Source organism: Varanus komodoensis, unplaced genomic scaffold (genome assembly GCF_004798865.1).
Source record: "Varanus komodoensis strain SLA01 unplaced genomic scaffold, ASM479886v1 scaffold67, whole genome shotgun sequence".
In the NCBI taxonomy this organism is placed as follows: Eukaryota; Metazoa; Chordata; class Lepidosauria; order Squamata; family Varanidae; genus Varanus; species Varanus komodoensis.
Window position 1 is genome coordinate 1,260,950 of NW_025336308.1, and position 16,004 is coordinate 1,276,953.

The 16,004-nt window shown below is 42.0% G+C and overlaps 1 protein-coding gene across 1 annotated transcript in view; it reads right to left on the reverse strand.

Moving 5' to 3' along the window:
• IREB2 (iron responsive element binding protein 2) overlaps nucleotides 1-16,004 on the reverse strand; it is a 30,792-nt gene that overhangs the window by 11,184 nt on the left and 3,604 nt on the right. Inside the window, exons 2-10 of the mRNA XM_044450487.1 lie at nucleotides 15,110-15,196; nucleotides 9,306-9,471; nucleotides 7,549-7,686; nucleotides 6,804-7,019; nucleotides 4,037-4,106; nucleotides 3,353-3,536; nucleotides 2,733-2,872; nucleotides 1,802-1,973; nucleotides 1,265-1,365 (exon numbers count right to left, since the gene is read on the reverse strand). Coding sequence (XP_044306422.1) covers nucleotides 1,265-1,365; nucleotides 1,802-1,973; nucleotides 2,733-2,872; nucleotides 3,353-3,536; nucleotides 4,037-4,106; nucleotides 6,804-7,019; nucleotides 7,549-7,686; nucleotides 9,306-9,471; nucleotides 15,110-15,196 — 1,274 coding nt within the window. The remainder of the gene's footprint in view (nucleotides 1-1,264; nucleotides 1,366-1,801; nucleotides 1,974-2,732; nucleotides 2,873-3,352; nucleotides 3,537-4,036; nucleotides 4,107-6,803; nucleotides 7,020-7,548; nucleotides 7,687-9,305; nucleotides 9,472-15,109; nucleotides 15,197-16,004) is intronic.

Sequence of the window (16,004 nt, forward strand, 5' to 3'; positions counted from 1 at the left end):
ATCAGATATGATTGTGTGTGTGTGTGTGTGTGTGTGTGTGTGTGTGTGGTTTTTGAAGGTCACCCTACTTAAGAACTTACATGTTGCAAAGGTCATTTTTTGAAAGGCACTAATACAATATGCCAATAAAACTCCTAACACAAATATTAGCTAGTGTTTGAAATAAAAACATAAAATGCCACAATTGTACAGAATAAGCCAGGATTGCTTGCATATACGCATTTCACTGTGAACAAGAAGGAAGCTGGCAAGCTGATCTGCTTGCATATTCTGCCTTCTTTTACACAAGTGTGCAAAACCAAACAGAAATGGGACGCTTTGCATGGCAGCCAAACATAGGCTTCCTGCTTTATTGTGTAACCCGCCTTGTTTTGCCACAACAAACTCTGACTTGCGTGCCTGGCAACAAACCAGAAGCCGACATTTCAACCTCATGCAATGTTGTCACTTGGTTTGGTTTACCCACTTATATAAATGGGGAGGGGACAAACAGTTGGTTGCTATGTGCCAGCATGTGATATATTTGCGATAATTTAGTCTAATCACTTATAGCAATGAGAGATTATCATCCCATCTAAGCACCCCCACAGCCTGCCCGCTTCCTCCCAGCAAGGGCTAGAATCTCAGCAATTACCAAACTGTCACTTGGCTAATCAGCTATCTACCTAGAGGCTGAGGTGTGAAGGAATGAATCCTATTGCAATGCTTTTCAACCAAGACTGGCTACAAACTTGGTCAACAGTAAAAATGCACAACATTAATAGAATTAATTTCAATTAATTAAAATGCTGCATTAATTGTAATAAATCTGTGTCAGAGAATGTATAGCAAAGGCATCTGGTCCTTCAGATCTCACACTTCAGGATTTGGCCCTGAGGATGAGACTTAGTCAACGAGTTAAGGGGAAAATGCTAGCCCACAGAGGCTGCCCGATCTCTTGATCTCCTGAAAGAGCGGAGTGCTGAGCCCCCCGTGACCTCTCCTCAAGATACTGATCCAAGCCACTGCAGCCTCACCAATGTCACACTGAACACATAATGGGCTTCACCTGTCAGACTTCGATAGCTCTGGGACAGGGCAAAGGATGTTTACAAGTGTGAGAAAAATGACAGGAGCAAGCTGGTCGGGACACAGAATTGGACTCTCAACTTAGGAGATATAAAAACTACCTTGGAGTGGGAGGCAAAGGCTTAAGAAAAGGGTATGTGATTTAGAGAGACAGACATACAGGCATTTTGAAAGAGGCTAAGTTATTTGGATATACCTGGGAATATTCTGGTTCTTCAGTGGAGCTCTGATAATTTCTAAATAGTTTCACAGTTTTAAGATATGCTTCCATGGACTTAAGCTTGACCTCATCAAAGCCTATGAGAAACATTTGAAGATTTAGGAGGGAACACCAGCTAGGTAAAGCAAAACTATTTGCTGGCAACAGCAACATTGCAACAGCGCCTGCACAACAGAAAGCATGAGATATACAAACTACCTTTTTCTAATTCAGTTTGTTGCAAAGGATGGACTGCCCCTGATCAGTAGTTTCAATTCCTCTCCATATATCAGCCAGAAAAAGTAACCTGAAGAATCATTACAGCATCTCAAAGTACTTAAGATAGAAGGGAGTCCAATTAAATAATTCCTAAGGTATGCACTGTGGAGAGACATAATGCTAATATAGCTGAACCTACAACACAACATATGGGAAAATGTTGGCCCTATAACAAGTTATTGTGAAATATAATCCTGCTCTAACCAATAGATTCTTATGTGCAATTCTAAAAAACTCTGCTGGTATCCAACTCACCTGTATGTTTTAAATGCCTTAGCGTCACATTATCTATAGGGAAAAAGCTCAGAATAGCACCATATTCTGGACACATATTTGCTATGGTGGTTCGGTCACCTATGGAGAGCTGGGAAACTCCAGGCCCAAAGAACTCCACAAATTTTCCAGAAAATCCTGCTTGACGCAGTTGCTATTGGGAGGAGGAAAAAAAATTGAAATATTGCATGTAGAACAATGAAAAATTCTTCAGTCATCATTTTCAGAAGGCCAACAATCAATTCTACGAAGGGAAATGTGCCTGCAGGCAGGGGACTACCCACAGGCTCCACTCATCAGCAAGGAGCAAAGGCGGAACAACACACAAACTAAGGGACAGTCAAATATTTGGGGAGACATGCTAAAATGTATGCCAAATTGTACAAGCACCCTCCCGTGCTCCTGAAGGCTTTGCTCCCTCAATGGACTACCTCCGCGACTCCCCCGTCACTCCCAACATTAGCCTGATCTTGCAGTCCTCTGGTGCCCACTATAAAAATGTACCACACCTACATCTAATATTGCAAATCAATGTGGCATTTCTATCGTTTCGGTTAAGGAAAAATTTCCGTTTGATTCAGCTGCACGATTCGTAAGCTTAGCCAGCACCGCCCCGAGTGAAACTGGGGGCAAATTAAGGGAGAGAGGTGCCATGTGGGCTCAGCACAATTCAGCTGCTCGGGAGGTCGCCCAGGCGCGCCTGCACCGCATCCCAGTTAGCTGGGAACGTGTGTGAGGAGAACCTTGGAGGGCTGCCAGAAAGCTGGTTTGTGGGAAATGGTCTCGTCTCTCCAGGAAAGCAGCAGCGCGTTTCAAAATGTCAGGCTGTGAAGCGTTGCCCACCCACTGTTAATGACCTCGCAAAGGAGAAACCCCCAGATGGCTGGCTTGGCGGCCAAGAGTCCTAATTTACCTTAGTGATGCTCAGGACCACATCTATCGAGGTGGCAAGAGGGTCGGCGGAGCCCGTTAGTTCACACCCGACCACTTCGGGCAAGGTGAGCGTGATGGGCAATCCCAGCATGACGGCTTCTGTCTCAATCCCACCCACACCTGCAAGGAGAAATTACACCACTTGAGCTCCTGAAATGTCGAAGGGTGCACTGAAGTCTCTCTCAAAAAACTGCTTTTCGTCTGAAGGTCACGCAATGGAGAACTCTGCATAAGCCTCAGTTTCACCTGCTTTACGGCAGGAAGGCAGATGGACCAAGCTGACTGATACTGATCTTTAGTCTGTTGTCGACTAAAACAGGAGAAGATTTTTATCTGTTTACGCTGGTCACTCAAGTGTGTGGCTGCTGGGATTCAACAGGTGATCGGCTCCACCACTTCAGCTACTTTGCACTTGGCTCCAGCTGGTCAACCATGGGAGTTCTAGCAATCAAACCAAGTCCGTCTTGTAAGTCTGCCTTCTCTTGTTCTATGAGCCATTATTTTTTGGGAATTTAAAGCACTCCACCAGAAGAAACAGATAATGGTTTTGCACAGATGAAGCAAGGGGAAAGAAGTGAACAGACTTTCCATTAAACTTACCCCATCCCAAGATTCCCAAGCCATTCACCATTGTCGTATGGGAATCTGTACCAATGACACTGTCTGGATACAGGAAACCTTTAACATCAAATACCACTCTTGACAAGTATTCTAGGTTTACTTGGTGTGCCATCCCTGTTCCAGGTGGAATTACCGAGACATTTCGAAAAACTCTGGACCCCCACTAGTTTATTAAGAGAGAGAGAGAGAGAGAGAGAGAGAGAAATAAAACATGTTTCATGCTCTTTATGTTAACTGTGAATGCCAGTCAGTGGATCAGAGATAGGTTTTTTGGTAAACAAACACATCTCTTTTCTGTTTGATGAAATTTTGGAAAACAGTCTTAGCGTCAAGAGAAAGTAACATTAATATTATGGTTCACAAAATGTTTTTTCCTCTTCACAGTACAAATGTAAAATCTCTACAGGAGATAAAAACTATTCAACAATTGGTCTTCCACCACTCCTTTGAAGAATTGACATAACCTTAGTCAGGCCTTGAGTTTGACAAAAGATTTGTTATGTTCACTACCAAGAGTCTCCTTTTCTCTTCCAAATTACATATTCTGAAAGCTATGGAGATGCTTCAAGTTTATTTCTCAATGGTCCTTCCAGGTCTCCAATAGGACCTTGACTGTCTTTCTATAAAGTGTTGTTGGGTTAGACTGTCTTCAAATCAACGTACCTTGAAAAACTGGAGTCTCTCTCTGTTCCGACCAAATTCCACTTCCTGGTTTTTTAACACTGTTTCTGGCCTAAGGAGAGGAGGAAAAGAATTCATATAAATATCCGTGTTTATTTCACTAATTCTTCACTTATGGTTGCAAAATGAAGGTTGAAACTATTTATTTATTAGGTTTATTAGCCCTAGGGTTCAGGATGGATGAGGCCTGTTTCCTCCCAATGCAGGAAATAAAGACTCCCGACTCAGTCATATTCCCTCTTTAAAGACAATCAACAAGTCAGGGACTAACCTCCACCAAATTAAATGTGACTTAGCCCCAGGGAAGTGTATATACCGGGGTGAGCAATTTGTAGCACTCCAGATGTCTTAGTTTCCAAATCCCGTGATCCCTCACCACTGGCTAACCTGGTAGGGCTGATAGGAGCCACACATCAAAACATCTCAGAGGCCATAAGCTGCCCAATACCCAATAGAATTTTGCAGCCTTAGAAGAGAAGAGCACAAAGGGAAGGTGTGTCTTTGAGCAATCATTCTCAGAGATAGCTAACCTCAAGCAAGAAGGTGTAGGAGCCATGCTATAAATATTAAAAAAACTGCTTATTTTATATCTAGTTGCTTTATGGTCAATTAGTAAACCAGTAAGGTAAACAGTCAGTATGAATGACTTCTGGAATTCCAGAATTTCCCTTTTTACAAGGCAAACATATATACCTGGAGGTATTCCTACTTTCCAAACAAAAGCCTTCAGATACTATGTTTTTGCTGAATCTAAGTCAGGGACTCTGCATGTGCCTAATAATCAAGACTTTGTTGGAAATTTTTAAGTAAATAGACGAGAAGACAGCTCTCGGCAGGATTCAGCTTTCATTCGTTATAAAATGAAGCCCACTGCTACCAAATGCCAGTGAAGGGTGTGCATGTTTTTCTGGTACAGAAAAGAAAATTCTTTCAGTTTCTTGGTATTCTAAAAGTCACGTTCACCTTATTGCCGGGCTCACCATGGGGAACGTGAACATCACGCTATTGTCCCAGAATGAGAGGAAGCACCAGCGTTGACCCCAACACTGAAGCTGCAGAGGTGAGCAGCAAATGCAGGAGAACTGTGGTGGAGAGCCAGGGTGGTGCAGTGGTTAGAGCACGGGACTGGGCCTCAGGCGATCGGGGTTCAAGTCCCCACTCGGCCATGGAGCCAACTGGGGGACTTTGGGCCAGTCACAGACACTCAGCCCAGCCTACCTCGCAGGGGTGTTGTTGTGGGGATAAGATGGAGGAGGAGAATGGTATAAGCTGCCTTGAGCCCTTTGAGGAAAAAGGCAGGATATAAATTGAAAAATAAATAAAAAATAAATTAATAAAACTGATTTGGCAATCCTGACCACCTTCCCAGCTCCAAAGCGGCTGTATGGCCGAGGTGCTCAAAGACCCTCGGCCACATGGGGTCGAACACCACCATCGAACATCATCATCCCCCCGGCCTTTTCTGCTCCAGAACGGGAACGCGCCCTGGAAAGGAAAAGCTAGAAAGAAACGTGCTGACGGCAGCACACATACCACCCACTGCCTGCCCTTGGGAATTGTGTGTGTGTGGGGGGGTGATATTTGATAGGCAGGAAGTCTGAACTACAGAAGTCTGAACTATGGCTTGGCCAGCAAACTGAATGAATAGTCCTAATGGAGACACTTCCTGCTGCATCAGACCAAGGGTCGATTTAGACCTGGCCCTGTTTCCAGTTGTGAACAGGCAGGTGCTTCTGAGAAGCCACAATACCTTGCAGCAACGGTATTCGGAGGTGCATTACCTGTGAACATGGAAGTGCCACTATCTACGTTAATGTATTTCTACCGCATTTACATTCTGGCCTCCCCTAAAATATACCCAAAGTGGTTAAAACAATAAAGTCCATAAAAAACATAGTATGAAACTATTGAACAAGCCAGTAAGATCCCATAAAATCTCAAAAAACAGAAGCCAATGAAAATACCATAGGATTAAAACAACAGGTAGTATCGCACCAAAGCAGAGAACACAAACCAACTCTATAGGTCAAATCTCTGTTTAAACAAAAATATTTTGCATGCTGGCAGAAGGCTGTCAACAAGAGGGCAAGAGCATTCCTTTGGCAGGGAAGCCCAAAATCTCAGCACAGGCTATCACAGCTAATAGTACTAATGGGCTCCCTCTAAAGCCATCATCACATCTCGTGGCAACAAATTCCATAACATGGGGGGGGGGGGAACCTTCCATGGGTCCTGACTCTATTATCAATTTCACTGCATGACTACCAGTTTTAGTGCTAGGAGAGAGGGAGAAATGCTCATTTAACTACATAATGCAAAATATTATAAACCTCTAATCAAGCCCCATTGGCAGTCATCTGTTTTTGCTAAGTTCAGCCTTTCATTCTCTGTATGAATAGTTTGAGACAAGAACGCATACACTCCCTGGAAGCAGAAAGTGCTCCATGCTGAAAGCAAACAGTTCACATGTATTGCAAGAGACCCTTAGAATAAAAACAATTAGAATTGCTGAGTGTTTATGGTGGAAAGAGAAGCAAGACGTGAACTCTTACAAAGAGCCAGCCACCAAATACTTAGGGGCAGGACTGCCAATAAATGAACTAGAACTGGGGCAAATATGAAATATTACCTGATGATCAGATCCAAGTAAAATTTAACACATGTAATGTCAAAGAATCACTGGACTCTCCATCTGCAGAACAAAAGCAACTCCCAACAGCCAAAAGGGGACTTGATAAAACAAACTTACTCAGGCAGTGGCTGAAGATGAAAAGGACACAGCAGGGGGGTGTTCTCAATCTGCACGGAAAGCTGACCCGAGTTGCGCTTTGATTCTCCATCACATGGCCCTTTGCAGCTGGACTGGCCTCTGCAGGGCAGCTTCCGAGGACCCTTCACGGGAGAAAGCTTTGAGGGCAACCTCGGTGGATCCCCACCTCCCGGATTGGGAGTGTTCTGCATTGCACTTTTTAAAAAGGAAGATAAGAGCAAGGTTTCGATTAAGTTCCTTAAAATCCTTGTATGATATTTGATGTTCATGCAATGTAAAAGAGATCCTTTTAAGAAACCAAACCTGATATGGTGAGACTATATTCTACCTACAAAAAGGCAAGGGGTGCTCACTGTATTATTACTCTGGTGTCCTGGTCCAGCTGAGGCCACCTCAGTTCAGGTTCAAGGTTAATCGGGAAAAATCAACACCACTTATTTGAAAGGTAAGATACAATTTGTTGAATACAGTGATAAACTGTTGTTGCAGACAATAAACAGTCAGGCAAGAATAAGCTGACAACATGACTACTGTTCAGCACCGACTGGGGGTGATCGCATTTCTTCCTCGTGTAAGATGCTGAACCTGGTTACACGCCGGCTTCTCCATGATGCAATTTCAAATAGACCCAGGCTGTCTACACAGGAACCCACATTCGATGACCAGTACCAGCCCCCAACAAACACAACAGAGAGTAAAAGTAAACCAGCTTTATAACAAATACCATTTACTGAAGTCAATCTGTAGAGAATGGTCCACAGTGAGATCTGTTGGGCAGGCAGGATGGACTCTTGCAGGATCTCCTCCAAGATTTTTCACAGCTTCCCTCATAGCAGCAAAATCCACCATTGCAGGAATCCCACTGACAAGTAAGAGCAATGTAAAAATATTTAACTGAGTGTGGCCAAACGGAAGAAACATTCCTTAAAGTCAATACTATAGGTTCCCTATCCTATTGACATGGTGTTAGAAGATTCCATCTAATAGTTCAGCAATGAATAAAGAATGTGTATTTTATTCAAACAAATATTCACACAAAGAATGGTCTAATTGAGACTATCCTCCAAAGACAATGAAAGTAAGGACAGATGAAGAGAAGGCCCCTGTTGCTACTGGAATGCCTGAATAAAACGTGCTTTTTCCAATCCCCATGGAAAGGGCAGTTCAATTTTGACAATTTGGGCAGATTCAAAGGGATATCCCTGCCACCACTGTCCATGCTGCTAAGACCCATTTGCCAACCAAGCATGCAAATGGTTAAAAGTGACACTAATTCTATGCCAACAGCTTTTTGCATCACACAGAATTCATTGCTGAAACAAAGAACGGATTAAAAGACTCAATTAACACTTTCTTTTTTCTTGGCTTTAAAGTATGTGCTTTAATTTCAGTGGTTGTAAGCCATCTAGATTTAGAGTCAAAGTAATCTAAAGGCAGGATACAAATCTGGTTACTGGAAATAATATCAATAGAAAATGTATTCAGTGCACGGGAGAATGACTGACCTTCAGTGGCAAAGCCAATGATCTGAATCCAGATAGTTCTAGATTCAATGCATTTATTTATTATTACATTTATTCCCTGTTCTTTCCCCTCTGTTAAGAAACCTAAGGTGGCTACATGGGTCTCTTCCACTCCATTTTATTCTCTGAACAACTCTGTGAGGCGAGTTAGATTGAGAGTGACTGGACTGAAGAAACCTAGTGAATTTCCTAACTAAGTGGGAACCAAAACCTGGATTCTTTCAGTCCCGCTCTGACACTCTAACCATTATAACTCACACTGCCTCATGAACCTTGCAGTCTCCAGGCAAGGCTTTTTTTGGGGGGTGAGGCTGAGACTTTAAAGAGCTCCTGCCAGTTGGTGTCAGCAATTCTGCACTGCAGGGGTCCAGCAAACTGACTCAGTCCAACACAGCTCCCTTCATTTCTATTTAAATCAGAGCCCAGGCTGAACTGGCAGATGCAGTATGTTGTTAGCTGCAGGCATTCAGCAGCTACTATCCAATGTTTAGGCACCCTTAAGACCACAGAAATCAGCAGCATTTAAATTCAATGGCAGTGCTCAGGTCTGGGCAGAAGCCATAGCGAAGTGACAGTGCCTAAGCTTAGCATCCAAAACCAGGGAGACACGCTGCTGCCAGCCAGAGTGGACAAGACCAGGCTAGATGGGCCAAAGGTTTGACGCTGCATAATATATGGCACATGCAAAAATACGGCACGGTTCAAGAAGAGATGCAAATGTAACTGGAGCATATGGAAGCATCCCGAGAAGGGAAGCAGCCCTACAATACCCCATTATCTCAACCGCTTTTCCCAAACAGACGTGCCCCGGGTACTGGAGCCATTGCCAGTATAAACCCTCACAAATAGTTGAACTTGACTATCCAAACACCGTGGACACCCTGCCCTGAACATTTCGATCCAGTCCACACTGCCTGAGGGTCGAGCTAAAACATCTGACAAAGAAAAGGAGTCTCACGTAAAATCTTGGAGGACGACCCTGGCAGGGCAGAAGGGCACTTCAATGACGTTCTGTTTCGCTTTCCAGTCCAAAATGTTCATGGCATCTTCTTCCTTCACTAGAAAGCCATCACAGTTGCGGACGGCTGATTCCAACAGGACCCGTATGGAGTAAGGCAGGGTATCTGCAGGAAGGGGGAACAAGCTAGTTACATGGGAATATTCTGGCACTGGTCCTGCTGTGCACGGGCTCCTTTCTAAATCGGGGGGGGGGGGTGCAGGATCTCAGGCCCAGGGCCAAATCTGGTCCTCTAGGATTTTCCAGAAGGACACACCCTCTTCCTGCCCAACCACCAATCACTCAATGATTTCCCAGCTTCTGTGCGGCATTTCTCCCACTCTAAGAGCTTGGAATGCTTCCTCCAAGGCTTACTTACTGGCAGCTAGAGTGCAAAACTATGATACGGCGGCATGTTTGCCCTACGGTATGAAACCTTAATAGCAGAATTGTCCAGTTACTCCAGCTTAAGCTTGTACACACAGACGGTGCAAGTCAGGGTCGTAGTGCACGGGCAGCCCCAGGCTCAGACCCTGGACCAGGCAGCAGGGTGATGAGAAAGATCTTTCTGCCATGGTCCATCGCAATACCGGTCTAGGGGGACAAGGGGCTCGCCCTGGTATAAGGCAGCTTTCTGTGCTTTCACTGGGTAGGAGAATCTTCTACATACTCTGTAAAAAGGCAATACAAAGAGTTGGGCTGCTTTTACATTTAGCACAATTTCGAAACAGGACCCGAATGAATCAAAACATTTATAACATGCTGGGATTTTTCCAGGTACAGGCACAGGCCAGGAGGTAAAAGCCTGTATTTCGCTTTCTTGGGTTTTCAGAACTGACGTGTGCACTCCCTTCAAAATCTTAGTGGGAACTTTATAAAAATGGCTCCACAGATCAGAACAACTGCCCTTAGTGGAATAAATTCAAAATGAAAATAGGATACACATCTGCACCAATGATCCCATGTAAATAAGACAGAAACTAATAGTGGTTTTACTTTATTGTTCCTTGACAATATGCACAGATCTAGTACACACCTGGCAGGTGTCAATTTGATTAGCAGTTTAAACCAAGCTCCCATTATTTTAGACTGTTGAGAACTCAGTGGAATTCCAGAAGGTTCTAGTCGGTCTCTGTCAGAGTTATTTGCTAGCCTTTTGGTTTAATGAACTTAACAAGAGTTCAGTATCCTCATGTGACAGGTCAATAATTACTATATAGCATTGACTAACTTCCATTAAGAATTCTGCTCCATATACAACAAGTCATGCATTCGAACTGGGCCTTCTTGATGTTTTGCTTTCTGGCAAGAACACTACCTGATACGTTCAAAAGGGAGATGTGTGTACAATGGTTTGCTTGAAAATTAATGCGGCTAAGCAAGGGACATTTTATTATTATTAAAGCTATGTGTGCCCAGAGATGATTGCCTCAAATCTATGATGTTAAATCAAGTATGAGGCAACAAAAACATTTCATATAAACACTAATATTTATACTAATGTATATACTAATATACTAATAAAACCAAGGAGGTCTTGTTATCTAAAATATGTTTTAGTACAAAGAAACATCAAAATAACTATAATATACATATATTTAAAGTATGGGAAAGAGTTTTTTATTATTGTACATTATTTATTATACTGATCATTGTATGAAAATGTTAGATTTCTATTTAAACTGTTAAGAGTCCTTTTCTGCGTTCAGTGTTTGTAAAGACTGGCTTCCCTTTACTAGACTTAAGATGAATACATCACAGACAGAAATTATTTGCTATTATGACTAAGACAAACTAACATAATTTGTCTAGAGAACGTTAATCATCTATGATTGTCTATTATTGCTTTGTTCACAAATGTGGATAAATACTTCCTGCATTTTTCATTTTAATGTCTCAGATGACTGATTCAGCCAATGTATTTATTTGCACTCCCTAGTACAGTGCTTCATTTTAATGTGCTTTTGCATTGCTATGACCCCCCTCTTGGGTAATTAACCCCCCCTTGGGTTGGCAACTTGAGAAAAATGTCAACATAAAAATAGCACAGAATTATAACAAAACAATGGCATACTGCATGTCAAACAAAATATCTATAATTGCTTAAATTAAAAATTAAAGGCACAATTATTTCTTTTATTCAAGAAGACAGCAAGTGAACTCCTTGAGTATAACTTGTATGATGCAGCAGTCACTTTATTGACAGGAAATCAATAGTACAATTTAAACTTCCTTTTATTAGCTATAGCTTGTTCATTTAAGTGGCCTTGCTATCAACTGAACTACATTTTTTTAAAAATGGTCCAAATTTAGAGAATTTTAACTTGAAATATGCATTTGTACTTCATTTGCCTTCTTGTTGAGATACCACCGTGATCATTGTGGAATAATTTGCACCTATAAAAGTTAAGAATGCAATCTAAACGGTAAAGTGGAGGTTCTGATACTTTTAAAATGATTATGTAGCACACACAGGAATCACTGCCTTAAAACAAACTGGCGGTTATTCTATTTAACAATAATTCCAGCAGGTTATAATAAAATATTGCAATGAAATAGGAGAGTATTAGCTAGCAAGTTTAACAGGTTCACATACTCGTTTTTCAGCTTTGAAGAGCACAAACTATTGCTGTAGGGTTCAAAAACTTCATTTAAATTATGTAAAAATTGTGTTTTACAAGACAGGCAGTGTAATTTCTTCCTCATTAGGTGATTCATTCAAAGGCTAACCAAAGAGAAAGCTATTTACAAATCCTCTATACAGCATGCAGTATCTTCCCTTGAATAAATTGTAATTATCTTCAAGTTTTTCAGTTTGACAGATATCCAACTATACTTTGTCTCTGACTGAATCACTGAGCTGTTTTCACTATTTATATACCAAACCAGTGCCAGAATGGGAAAATGCCGTGGAATTCTACATACACTGTCTTGAATTCTCTGAGAGAGGATAAGGTGGGGATACTTATTTGAGAGATCAGAGCTAAGAGAAATCAGATATTGCTACATTGTGGACAATGATTACCAACTTAGAATGGATACAGGTAATCCTAGTGATGTCGAGTAAAAAATTTTCTAAATGAGTTTGAGGTACTTTCCCCCCCCCATAGAAAGTTCATTAACAGAAGTGAAGGTGGGCCAATTGCAAAAAGAATATTAAGCAAGTCGGGGAATCACAGTGCTTTTAAAAGGGGTTGCAAAAGAGGAGGAAGATAATGTCTCCCCTTTCTGGAGTAGCCACAGATTTAAGAAATGTTGGTAATGATACGGAGAACTGTCAGTTCAATAACATTGCTAAATGGGAGCTCTCGTCTCATCCCCACACATATACTTTGGGGGCTTTTGCTGCTTTCCCCCCTTTGCATGTGCTTTTCAATGGACAACATGCCGATCAGACCTTGGCAACTGTGTGCAAAACCGCCTACCCTCTTGGACAGCTGAAGCATGCCACAAAATTGATTAGGCGCAACTTCTAGACAGCTGCAAATGAGCACAAAAGGGCTACCTGGCCATCGGTGGAGGGATGGAAGGAGGTACAGCAACGGATGCCCTTCTCCGGGAACCCTCTGTGAATGATATTAGGAGGGTGAGCACCCGGAGGAGGGCTTTCTCTGCGGTGGCGCCCCATCTATGGAATGCGCTCCCCAGAGAGGTCCGCCTGGCGCCGCCGTCATTTGTTTTTTGGCGCCAGGCTAAGACCTTTTTATTTAAAACTTATTTTAACTGCTAAATTATTGAATTAATTAGGATTTTAAAATTTTTAGCCGAGAATGCACCGGGGGTTTTTAAATGTTTTTTTCTTTTAAATTGTTATATTATTATTATTTATGTATGTTTTTATGTATTCTTTGTGAGCTGCCCCGAGGCTTTGTTGCGATGGGGCGGCATAGAAATGTGTCAAATAAATAAATAAATACAGACGGACAGACAGACAGACAGACAGACAGGCAAGATTGCAAAGTGTGGCAGAGGCGCTTTGGCTTACAGCTCCTACTGCCAGTGATGAAAACTTAGAGGCCCTGTGACCTTTTAGAATGGAGGAAACAATGCATAAATGATAAAGAAATGACACACAAACAATGATAGGTTGATAGTTTGGAAACCACCAAACTATCCATGTTTGGGGGGAAAGGGTGGAGCTACAGAAAAGTGCCATGACCTCCTGCGGTTCCCCAGAAGGCCTGGTTTGGCCCTGTAAGGCATGGGACTTTCCACCTGTGACCAGAGGCTTGCACTTTATTCCAGAGGCCTGTACTGGGCAATATCCTGATCGAGCTTCTACTTGGATCCTCAGCCTATCCCAGTTCCTTAAAAGCGCACTTAATTTGAATCCTGCTCTCAGACTATGCCTCTCTAAGACAGCTCTTTTGATCCCCATCCCTTTTTGGAGGACAATGCCAACTGAGATGGAGGCATGGCTGTATTCTGTATAAGGTGGCCTTACACGTTCACAATCTGCTTTTCAGATGCGAAACACTACAAGAACTGTTTGTGTTCTTGTTTAATAAGATAACAAGTGCAGACCAACAGCAGCCAGGCTGAACAAACTGATAAACTAAGGCTGCAGTTCTAGGCATGGCTTACTTGGCAGTACATTCCATTGAACTCAGCAAGTCTTCTTAGTAAATGTACGCAGGACTGCTTTGTACAGTAATCGAGCAGAGCTGTGGAAATACACATCAGCTCTGAAACAGAAATGAGCTGCATTGCACCTTTGTTTAAACTAAACAAGAGATCTATTAGAAGGCTAGTAGGGAAAGAAATTAAAATTATTTCCATAAATATCATGTATTTAACATTTTCCACGACTTTTGCATGAATCAAGAGGGTGAAACAACAGTTTAGGCATGAACTTTTTTTAATGGAACCTACATTAACACTGCCAAAGTTAAGGGCACAGTCCTGTGCAAAATTAAACAGAAAAAGGCCTACAATTCCTAGCATGGCCTGAGGGTTAAAGGGTTTTTTCTGTCTACATGTGTATGGAATTGCACCCTTAATGATGGGGTTAATCAACATGGAAGCTACGTCTTGTCTTATACCTGGAATTTTAGGAATCAGCAATACGGTAATGTGCACAATCCTAGGCATATTTACTTGGAATTAAGTCTCCCTAATAAGTGTCTTTAAGATTAGTCTAATTCAGCTAAATTGTTCTGGGCATTGCAGAAAATGATGGTCAAAGTAAAGGATTTAGAATCTACGTCGTTCTATTTTTAATTAAGTTCTGCTAAAATGAATCGGGGCTGTTTGGGAGTCATGCATGATTAACTTTGTGCGTTCCAATAGCAGCCCAATGGAAAATAGAAAATGTATACAACCCTCCCTGATCTTTCCTCCCTGAGTCACAGTTGCAAGACAATTAACTAGCTTCAAGCTGTACCTTAAGTTGCACGGTAACAGAGCTGTGAGGCCCTTTAGAGTGATTCCCTTGATATATGGGAATTTCAGCTGACAATTCAGTATTAGTTTACATCTTAAATGTAAACATCCCTGAAACAGTAAGTTTATTCTGGGAATACTAAGAAGAAAAGTCTATAGCATGAATTAAGTGGCTAACTTTACACATTAGGAGTAATTCTCAGCATGCGGGATACATTAAATCAAGTTGTCGGTTTTGAACCTTTCTGAAGAAAACCAGACACTCATACTAACATAGAGATGAAAAGGTATTTACATCTCACTTCATAAAATATTACAGAGGCCACACAATTGATCAACAACGCCATATTGGTAAATTATAAAAGTGAAAGCATTCCTGTTACCGTATTTGGCGCCTAGTTTAGCAACATTGTAGAACTTCTTGTCTGTCCTGTCATCCAGAGTTTCAATTAAATGCTTGAAAGGGCAATCTGAAAGACAAGCGATGGAGAAGATCAACATAAAATAACAGAGAAGTACAGATTTAAAAGAGTGGGAAGTGGGAGGAAGCTATGGTCTTTCAAGAGGAAGGCATGTATGATACAAAGTTAAGGCGCTTATCTTAGGCAGACCTACTCCCAGGTAAGTTCCATCGATCACAGCTTGGAATATACTTCAATACATGCATATATAAGGCTGCGATCCTCTGCAGGGAAAGTACTTCCTTGAAAACATGTGTATGCTCCCCCCCAATGTTACAGGGTGCAGTTGAAACTGGGCCTGAGGAACCGGAATGATCTAGACTGACCTTGTAACTAAGAGCACTTTGTAAACATGTAACAAAATAGGATGCAAAGTACAAGGGTAAACCTATATGAGGAAACAGGAAAACGACTTAGCCGGCATTTGCATCTGCAAGCCAGTGACTGAAATAATGCAGCTTTTAGCACTAAGTATTGATGTTGCATTTCCCCACCAAGAATTGTCACTAGATGTTGTTTACTTGTGCTCTCCATGGCATGAGCTAGTAAACCATGGCTTAGCGTTTACACACAACCCAGGATATATGAGCAACAAGCCAGGAGTGACTGTTGGGCTACAAAGCCAGGTTTGTTTGGGAGCCACAAAGAAGGAGCTCAGGTTCAAATTTATGTTAACCTAAACATTTCTAGGTTATTTACTGACTTCGTCAAAATGCAAAGTAGAAGCAAAGAGGCTGTAAGCTGCTTGTTTGATGTAAGCACCCAGCTTGTACAACCCAGGAATCCTGGCTGGTCACTGACCTGTTTTTCATGTAAC